Source organism: Mus caroli, chromosome 9 (genome assembly GCF_900094665.2).
Source record: "Mus caroli chromosome 9, CAROLI_EIJ_v1.1, whole genome shotgun sequence".
NCBI classification, from domain to species: domain Eukaryota; kingdom Metazoa; phylum Chordata; class Mammalia; order Rodentia; family Muridae; genus Mus; species Mus caroli.
The window spans coordinates 11,474,297-11,484,976 of NC_034578.1; the positions used below are offsets into that span (position 1 = coordinate 11,474,297).

Sequence of the window (10,680 nt, forward strand, 5' to 3'; positions counted from 1 at the left end):
TGTGAGCCACCATGTGGTTGCTGGGATTTGAACTCTGGACCTTCGGAAGAGCAGTCGGGTGCTCTTACCCACTGAGCCATCTCACCAGCCCCCTCGACAGGCTTTTTATACCACACTTCCCATAACAAGCTGGGCCCTCCCACATCAATCATTAATTTAGAAAATACCCCGCAGAGTTGTCCCAAGGCAAATTTATTGGAGGCAATTCCTCAATTGTGGTTCTCTCTTCCCAGGTGGCTAACCTATGTCAAATTCATAAAAACCTAACCAGAGCATCCCAGCATTTGGGAGGCAGAGGCAGTTGGTTCTCTGAGTTCGAGGCCAGTCTGGTCTACATAGTGAGTTCCAGGACAGCCAGGGCTACACAGAGAAACCCTGTCTCGGAAAACCAACCCCCCCTCCCAAAACAAACAAAAGACAAAAACCCTAACCAGATGTTGCAGAATAGAGAGGCCAGAAACAAAGCATTCCATGTGGTGGGGGCAGGGTGCAAATGGTTTTTGTTTTTTGTTTTTTTGTTTTTTTTTCTTAAAAAATGTATTTATTTTTAGGTGGTTTCATGTTTTTCCTCCATGTATCTGTGTGTACCATGTGCATGCCTGGTTCCCATAAACCTCAAGATAATGAAAGTTATGACCCACTATGGGGAGAGGGGGAGGGGATTGAACTCAGGTCCTCTGAAAGAATAGCGAGTGTTCTTAGTCTCTGAGTTGTTTCCCCTGTCTGGGTGAATGATTTTCAACAAGAAATGATTTTCAAACTCTGTCTTGAAAAGAAAAAAATCTCTCTCTCTCTCTCTCTCTCTCTCTCTCCCTCCTCCCTCCCTCTCACTCACACACATACACACACACACACACACACACACACACATACATCAGCTATATGCAACTCCAACAATCTTATTCTTCAGCACTTTGGTGCCAGCCAAAGGGAAATTTGGACACACACATGCACAGTGATGGATGAAGCTAGACTCTGCACAATATATAAAAGTTACCTTCAATGGGGAAAAAGAATGGCAGCTACAATTTACGGAAAATGTACAAAAACATGGGAAAATTCTTGACATTAAAGGTTATGGCTTATTGGACCTTATGAAAAGTAAAAACTTGTACCATGGATGGGGTATGTATCTGTAATGCCAGCACTTAGCAGGCTGAGGCAAAAGGCTTGTCAGTCCAAAGGCAATGCAGTCTGTGTAGTGCATTTAAGTCTAGCCTGAATTGTGGAAAGCTAGCTGCTGTGTCAGCGAGGGGAGCAGACACAGTGCTTACCATGATGTGGGCTTTCACTTTCCCTTTCTGCACAATGAAGGTGCCTCCCATCCCCACAGGCTTGTCACCATAGTGCTCCTCCAGTGTCTGTCTCATGCAGCTCACAAAGTTAAGTTCTCCTGTTCTTCTCTTGGCTTGCACTTCAATGACCTGCCGAGGGAGAAATGGGACACATAACTGCATAAACTGTACAATTATGTGGAGATAACTACCTAAATGGACCACTGTAAAATTACTGCCAACAGGTAAATATTCTTATCTCTTCAGCACACAAAGGTGAGAGTTGAAATGCCTTATTCCTGTCTTAAATCTCTCTCACTGGGCATGGTGGCGCACGCCTTTAATCCCAGCACTTGGGAGCCAGAGGCAGGTGGATTTCTGAGTTCAAGGCCAGCTTGGTCTACAAAGTGAGTGAAAAAAAAAAAGAAAAGAAAAAAATCTCTCTCTCCCTCTCCCCCTCCCCGTCCCTCTCCCCTCTCTCTCTTCCCCTCCCCTCCTTGCTCTCTGTCTCTGTCTCTGTCTCTGTCTCTCTCTCTCTCTCTCACACACACACACACACCAGCTATATGCAACTCCAACAATCTTACTCATCAGTACTGAGCTGAGTCCTATTCTGAACTCTGGAGATCAAGGTGGTTCAGAAACTTTAAAAGTTACTGGGCTGAAAGAGATTCACCTAGGGTAATGGGGTGACATATTTACAAGGCCTCACTTCCTGTAAAATTCTGGATGAGTTTCCCCTATGTTCTTGGGTACTTTCACACCTCCATCTCACTTCTCAAGGCTCTCTCCTTTCAAGAGCTAGGTCCCCACTGAGATCAAGCAGGCATGCATTCTCTTTGTCACCAACACTTCTAGCTCAGTGCAGGATAATCTGAAACAAACAAATGCCTAGTTACCCCCCCCCCCCCTGTAAGTAGCCATGATCCTATTGCTTTATTCAAGTGATAAGTGAACTAGATTTGTATCTTGTTACGTTTTACTCAGAAAAGTAGAGCCAATGGATGCTTTGTTTACTAAGTAAACATTCTTAACTTTGGGTTTTAAAAAAGGCTTTTTCTTTCCCTGTACTATTCTGAATCTTTTTTTTTCAAACTAAGTAGGTCATATAAAAACTTTGGCATTGGCACATCCGATTTTTTTTGGGAGAACTAAATTGGGAACAATAAAAACTCAAATTTAGTTATCTGAGAAGATGTAAAGAATGCTATGTTCTTATAAGCATAGTCACCTTGCCAGGTTGGCCCTCACTGGCAAAAAGATTAGCCAGTAGTGCACATCCAAAATCATGGTATTTTTGGCTGTATTTCTCCAGCAGGCACTCTCCATCTGCAGGGTTTTTATGGGCAAAGTAACTTCCATTCACAGGTCGGTTGTGTTCACTTGCTGTTTGAACAATTGGCATGAACTGGAAAGAAAAAAAAATCAGAATTAGTGTAGTAATTAAATTTTTTTTCTCTCAGATGTTGGGCGAATTTTTTTTTTCTTTTTTTTTTTTTTTTTTNAGACCAGGTTTNTCTNTGTAGCCCTGGCTGTCCTGGAACTCTGTAGACCAGAACTCAGACCTTGAACTCAGAAATCCGCCTGCCTCTGCCACCTAAGTACTGGGATTAAAGGTGTGCACCATAACTGCCCGTCGTGTTGGAAAATTTTATCTCAGGTCTTTTCCACTATATTCACATATTGCACCCAGGAGATTGAACCCAGGCCTTTGTTCATGCTAGGACAAGGCTCTACTGCTGGCTAACGTTCCTCAGACAACAACAGGACCACTCCCTAGTGCCACTTCAGCAACAGATTAACCTGTCTGTGGGATGTAGTGGTTCGGGGGAAGGGGCTTTGCTCCCTGCTGTCTGCTTCCTAGCTGCAGGAAGCTGTGTCCCACCATGGCCTCCTCACTGTGCTATCTCCACAAAGGTCCAACACACCTGGGAAACCAACCCTGGATTGAAACTTCTGAAACCATGATCAAGAGTGTCTCCTTTCAAGCCGGGCGTGGTGGCGCACGCCTTTAATCCCAGCACTGGGGAGGCAGAGGCAGACGGATTTCTGAGTTCGAGGCCAGCCTGGTCTACAGAGTGAGTTCCAGGACAGCCAGGGCTATACAGAGAAACCCTGTCTCAAAAAACCAAAAGAGTGTCTCCTTTCAACTATCTGTTGCCATTATTTTGTCATAGCTGTGGCCATTCAACACAAACGTTTCATAAAATTCTTTTCTAATTTCCTTTTAGATTCATTTATTTTACACGTGTAAGTGCTGTACCTACACATATGTGTGGCACACATCATTCTCACAGAGGCCAGAAGGTGGCATTGGATCCTTAGCACCACAGTTACAGAAAGCTGGGAACTGAACCTGAGCCCTCAGGAAGAGCAGCCACTTAACCTCTGAACCACCTCTTCATCCCACTTATATAAAATGTTTACAGTACCTCCTTTTTGGAAACAGCCTCTTGCTGTGTATCCCATTAAGCTGCTGTGAAGACTACCTGGCATTGCACTCACAAATTTAAATATAATCCTCTTGCCTAAACTCTGGGATTTCTGTGTCCACCATGCCACATGACAAAATTTTGTTTGTTTGTTTAGAATAGGATCTCGTTCTATGGTAATGGCTGGCTGTGTAGACCAGGCTGACCTTAGACTTATAGAAATCCCTCTCAACCTCTCAAATATTAAGATTACAGGTATGAGACATCATGCATGGCTCAAAATGTCTAATTGTAGATTTTAACTTTTTTTCCATCTTGCATACTGGGAAAATTCTATCACTGCTTCTGCAAGAGAAGTTGTGTAACTTCTGAACAATGCCCTATCTGATGAAGTTATAAGAGAATGGCGGGCCCTTCTCATTATCATGAGATGTAGACAGTGGCATCTTACTATCACGTGGCATATGCAGTACACACTATGTTTAGTATAAATGTAACAAGGCACATGGTAACACACCACATACAGCATGTACAACTGGCACTAGTACTAGCCATTTACTTTGAAAGTAGCCATTGTTTCACTCTGACTGTCACTTACTATGTTTTTGTTGTTCTTTTTGTTCTCTGTTTAACAGCCTTGGCTGACCTGGAACTTAGTACATAGACCAGGCTGGCCTCGAACTCATAGAAATCCGCTTGCCTCTGCCTCCTGAGTTCAGGGATTAAAAGCATGTACCACCATGACTGGCTACTATCTGTTTTTTATCATAGTCCATGGAGTTCCTCTTTGGATCCTTTACATGACCGCAAGGATTTATAGTGATGAGAGGGATCCTATGACATGTAAGAAAAATCATAAGCCACGTGGTAGTTCATGCCTTTGATCCAGCACTTGGGAGGCAGAGACAGGTGGATCTCTGTGGGTTTGAGACCACTCTGATCTACAGAGTGAGTTCCAGGACAGCTAGGGCTACACAGATAAACCCTAGGCATCCAGTGGACATGGCAATCCAGAACTAAATAGGCAGAGAAAGGCGACTGTAATGAGGTCAGCCTGGATTACATAGCTAGATTCTGCTTCAAGAAACAAGGGAGGGGCAGTGGTGGCGCACGCCTTTAATCCCAGCACTCGGGAGGCAGAGGCAGGCGGATTTCTGAGTTCGAGGCCAGCCTAGTCTACAAAGTGAGTTCCAGGACAGCCAAGGCTACACAGAGAAACCCTGTCTAAAAAAAAAAAAAAAGAAGGTGGTTTTTGGTTTTTTGTTTTTCCCTTAAGACAGGTTCTCCCACTGTAACCCAGGCTGACTTGGAACTCACTATGTGGCCCATGATGACCTTGAATTTACATAATCCTCCTGCCTCAGCCTCCTAAATGCTAGAACCACATGTAGGAGCCACCACTCCTAGCTCAAGGTAGATTTTTGTCAGGCCAGTAAGGCCAGGTTGTGAATAAATGTCAAATTAACGAAATAAAATAATCCTATTTACACACTGACCTCAGAATTGAACCCAAGCGTCTGAAATGGACCTGCCCCCGCTCCAAGGATAAAAGCTCCGGGCAGCTTTATTACTTTTGCAATTTCATTTAGGTCATAAACCTATAAAAAGGAAAAAAAATATTGAAGCTGTACCATGTGAATCTCCTGATTTACTTTTTACAACAGACCACTGACTTCCTCGCCTGCCACACCCGCTTTCTAGTCTGTGAATACAAAGAATAAAAACATACTTACTTTTTGTTTGTTTACAAGAGGCAGTAAGTAAGGCACACCTCCTACTTCTGCAATTCTAGTTTGCCCACAGATGCCTAAAAAACACAAGCCATCTTAAAAGTAGGCGAACATATCATTCAGGTATGAAATTCCAGAAGACACCAATTTATTCGGAACACATGTAAGAGAATCTCAGTTGGAACTAGCGGAGATGAAAAGACACAGTGGTCCCTGCTCAGTTTTGCTTTAACTGCACCAACATCATCATCCTGAGCATGGCCCAGAGGCCAGTGGCATACCAACAACTGATTTCTAAGAGGGCAGGGGCCAACTTTTGGGCAGAGTTTCTACAATTCATTTGCCTAATCCTTTAAAAATCTCCCCAGGTGGTGTTTTCATTTTTAGAAAATGTATTTTTTTTTTGGTATAGGTTGTATTTTAAATTTTTCTAATTTATTTATTTCCATTTTATGTGCATTGGTGTTTTGCTTACATGTATGTTTGGGTGAAAGTTTCAGACTTTGGAGTTACATACAGTTGTGAGCTGCCATGTGGGTGCTGAGATTTGAACCTGGGTCCTATGAAAGAACAATCAGTGTCCTCGACTGCTAAGCCATCTCTACAGCCCCATATTTTAAAGTTATTATCATTATTATTATTATTATTATTATTATTGGTTTTTCAAGACAGAGTTTTTCAGTGTAGCCCTGGCTGTCCTGGAACTCTCTCTGTAGACCAGGCTGGCCTCGAACTCAGAAATCTGCCTGCCTCTGCCTCCCAACTGCTGAGATTAAAGGAGTGCGCCACCACTGCCCAGCTTATTTTTAAATTTTTACAACATTTTACTTTGGTAGAATGTTGTTCTTTAGACCCATGCTGAAATTTTTTTTTATAAGTTTATATAAATAAGTTTATAAAAGTAAGTTTATACAAAAAACAAATAATGATAGATAACCTTTGGATACTAGCAATTTTCTATGTGTGTATTTCTGTAGTTGTGCAGGTATTTTGTTGTTTGCTTTGTGCTAGGGATTGAACTCAGGATAAAAACATACTGTACTACTAAGCTGTCATTCTCCCAACCCCTGTATCTACTTACATTTTAAAATTCAATGTTAAGCTATTAAAACTAAAATTAGACTAAATAAATTAAATTGTATATTATACTTTACTTGCATTTTAACTGATTGATTTATTGTATATGTATATATGAGTGTGGTGTGTGTACGGTATATTCAAATATGTTTATGTGCGTATACTGCACATATATACCGTAAATAGAAGCCAGAGAAAGATACTGGGTGACTTGCTCCATCACTCTCCACCTTATTCCTTAAGGGCCTTTCCTGAACTTGAAGCAAGCTCCAGCAATCTTCTATGTCTGCCTGAGTGCTGGGTTACAGACAAACATGGCTACTTCCAGGTTTTTATGTGGGTGTTGGGATCTGAACTCAAGTCCTCATGCTTAAGCAGGAAGAGCTGTCACCCACTGAGTCATCTCTCCAGCCCTTCTACTTATATTTTCTTTAGGACGTTTATTTATTTTGTATGTGTGTGGTAGTAGAGGGTACATGTGTCAGAAAACAACCTGTGGGAGTCTTTCTCTTCCACCATGTGGATTCTTGGGATTGAACTCAGTTCACCAGGTGTGACAGCAAGGGCCTTTCCCCCCCTGAACCATCCTGCCAGCCGCATAACTTACATTTTTAGTATTAGAACAACACAGTGAGGCAGTTTGGGAGAAGGCACTTTTTAAAGCAGTGTAGAAATTTATTATCTTCTACTTGAGAAGTCTTTCAAGGTTATCATTAAGTGAAGTACATTTAATCAACCTGCTGTTATGCAGAGGAGAGATGCAAAAAAGCCTTACAAGTGCTTTTTGTGTTTGGGGAGGAGCTTGGGAGACGCAGAAATTATCCACAGGTTGTGCATTGAGTGACAAGATGCTGGTGGCTGGAGGAACTACTACAGGGAATTCCCATAGCTGTCCAGGGAATAGGGAAGAAGGAAGCCCTAGGTAGAGAGATTTGCTACACACAAGTGGACATTCTAGGGATCTAGGTGAGACAGAGATTTCAAAGGTGCTTAAAAGTACAAGGTAAGATGAAAAAAACTTGGATTCTACAAAGTAGGTGGATGCCAGGGAAAAGATCCTGCAAAACACTATAAAGCGACTTCTAGTAGACAGAGGAAGCTCGAGAAACAAGGAAGAAAGAGTCATTTACTCGCAAAATGAAAACCAGAAACCACAGATGATTACAATGTGGAGGAAAAAAGAGGTGATCTCAGTTTGTTCATTCACAAGATTGAACTGTGGCAGGAGAGATGGCTCAGCAGTCAAGAGCACTGGCTTGGCCGGGCGTGGTGGCGCACGCCTTTAATCCCAGCACTCGGGAGGCAGAGGCAGGCGGATTTCTGAGTTCGAGGCCAGCCTGGTCTACAAAGTGAGTTCCAGGACAGCCAAGGCTACACAGAGAAACCCTGCCACAAAAAAAAAAAAAAAAAAAAAAAAAAAAAAAAAAAAAGGGCACTGGCTTACTGTAACTTCCAGAGGACCTGGGTTCAGTTCCTAGCACCCACAACCATCTGTAACTCCAGATGGATCTGATGTCTTCTTCTGGCCTCCTTAGGCACCAAACATGCACAAGGTGCACAGTTAAACACACATACAAAGTACCCAGTACGTATAAAAAAAATGTTTCCAAAATGGTTTCTAATAGTTGCAAAGTGTTGAAAGAGACTACAGTCACAGACTGTTTAACCTGAAAGACTCTTACAACGCTCAACTGATCTTTCCTGTTTAATGTATCTAAGGCTGTGGGACATTATAGGGCTTAGTCCAAGTAATGCGATGAATAGACACTAGGACCAGTGTCTAAGAATTCCAAGCAGGTTACTTTGTGACCAGCTATGTCGATTAATATAAAGGAAACAGAGAAATGCACTATGTTCTAATTCCTTATCACTACAGGCCATAATAGAGGAGGAGGTTAGACTTTTGGTTATGACTCACACGGAGTTTACATGGCCTCCCTCTAGCTTCAGTTTCTCACTAGTAAGCTGGAGCTAGCGCCTTGGAGTGCTGCTGCCACATACATCGGACCCAGGTGTCTGTCACCCTGAGGCTGTTTTACTCAACCAGTATTCAGTTCCTTCCCTTAGTACTTCAAACTTGGCAAATTTCTGGAAGGGGTCTAAGCATTTAATAGATGAATCAACTATAAAGCCTAAAAAGAGGCTTACTTAATTTTAAATTATGTATATGATGTCTGAAAGTTGTAATAACAGCTTTTATTCATAGAGGAAAATAATACTGGTTTCCAAAAAAAGTGTATGACTGAAAACCAAAAACCTTTTTTTTTTTTTTTAAATACGCACCTTTTACAGGAAAGGTAAATGGCTCCTTTGTTAAATCTGGGCAGTCAGCCACTGAGACCTGGACATCAGCAAAGTTGTCCTTTAGCCCCTTCTGCAAAACTAATAAAAGACACACAAAGACGATATTTAACATTTGGTAAAACAATTGGCCACCATATACTAAATCTTTCTTCAAAGTTTCTTTGTTACACTCATAATCGTAACTTATATTATAAAAGAGACAGAGGGGACAGATAGACAGACAGACAGACCAACCCAGGGCTTAAGTGCAAAGTATGTAGTCTGCCACTGACCTGCACCACTAACCCAGGAATGCTCTTTGTTTTTTTATCTTTTCTTTTAACTTCTTGCAATCTTTAAAAAAAAAGATTTACGTATTATCATATTTATATGTACACTGCAGTTGTCTTCAGACACCCCAGAAGAGGGCGTTAGATCTCATTACAGATGGTTGGGAGCCACCATGTGGTTGCTGGGATTTGAACTCAGGACCTCTGGAAGAACAGTCAGTGCTCTTAAGCGCTGAGCCATCTCTCCAGCCCCACAATCTTTTTTTTTTTTTTTTAAGTTTACTTTTCATTTAATATGTGAGTGCTCTGCTGCATGTGCACCTGCAGGCCTGAAGAGGGCATCGGATCCCATTACAGATGGCTGTGAGCCACCACGTGGGTGCTGGGAAGTGAACACAGGACCTCTGCAAGAGCAGCCAGTGCTCTTAACCACTGAGCCATATATCTCCCCAGTCCCAGAATAATCTTACTGATGAATAAAATTAAACTTTAATGTGCTCAGAAGACATAATGTACTCTCTGACACATAAATACCCATAGTTACTAACTTTGGTGTGCTGATTTAAAGAACAATGGCCCCCATATTTGAAAGTTTAGTAACCAGGGAGAACTGTAGAATGGGAATTAGAAGGTGTGGCCTTGTTGGAGGAGGTGTGGCCTTATTGAAGATTTATGTCCCTGGGAGTGGGCTTTGAGGTTTTTTTCTCTCTCTCAGCCAGCTGCGGCCTGTTCATCTGGATGTAAAACTCTTGGCTCCTGTACCATACTTGTCTACTTTCCTCTATGATGGTCATGGACTAACCATCTGAAACTGTAAGCAAGCCCCAGTTAAATGCCTTCCTGTAGAGTTGCTGCCTTGGTGTTTTTGCTGAGCCCTGGGTCCATCACTCTTTTTCATAAGTTCAGGTTGTAACTGTAACAAAGAACCTTTGAAGGAAGGTTTATCATGTCTTGTCCTGGTGTCTCTTCACAGCAACTAACAGACGCAGAAAGGGAACAGACTGCACACAGGTGAGAGCTATTTTCCCTTGAGGGAATTTCAAAACACCTAATGAAAGGACTCTCATGCCATAAGTTCAGTGGTGAGTACAGGTAAATTACGGTGTAAGCCAAAGAAGCCAGACAGAAGAGCAGAGGCTACATGACCCCACTTTAAGTGTTGCAAAGACAGGTGTCTAAGGTGACCTCCGGGGATAGTAAGGCTCACTGGAAGGTCCACGAGGGAGCCCACTAAGGTGCTGAGTATATATTTCATCTGAATGTCAAATTACACCTGCTCACATAGGTACATGTGTTCACATTCTGCAGTCACTATACTTATTGTATAGTGTGCTGTACACTGTGTGTGCTGTACACTGTGCTGTAATACACATGTAGAAAAGCATAGTGTCTTAATATTCCAGAGCCTTTTTTTTCCTAGAACTTTATTATATTTTTTTTTAATTTTTATTTATTTTTATAAAGATTTATTTATTTATTATATGTAAGTTCACTGTAGCCATCTTCAGCCACTCCAGAAGAGGGCGCCAGATCTCGTTACGGATGGTTGTGAGCCACCATGTGGTTGCTGGGATTTGAACTCTGGACCTTCGGA

At 42.1% G+C, this 10,680-nt stretch overlaps 1 protein-coding gene across 4 annotated transcripts in view; it reads right to left on the reverse strand.

Moving 5' to 3' along the window:
• C9H11orf54 (chromosome 9 C11orf54 homolog) overlaps nt 1-10,680 on the reverse strand; it is a 24,174-nt gene that overhangs the window by 6,165 nt on the left and 7,329 nt on the right. For all 4 annotated transcript variants that reach the window (XM_029482149.1, XM_021171948.2, XM_021171947.2 and 1 more), the window contains exons 3-7: nt 8,797-8,895; nt 5,440-5,513; nt 5,203-5,304; nt 2,506-2,682; nt 1,275-1,424 (exon numbers count right to left, since the gene is read on the reverse strand). In XM_029482149.1, the coding sequence (XP_029338009.1) occupies nt 1,275-1,424; nt 2,506-2,682; nt 5,203-5,304; nt 5,440-5,513; nt 8,797-8,895 (602 nt within the window). The remainder of the gene's footprint in view (nt 1-1,274; nt 1,425-2,505; nt 2,683-5,202; nt 5,305-5,439; nt 5,514-8,796; nt 8,896-10,680) is intronic.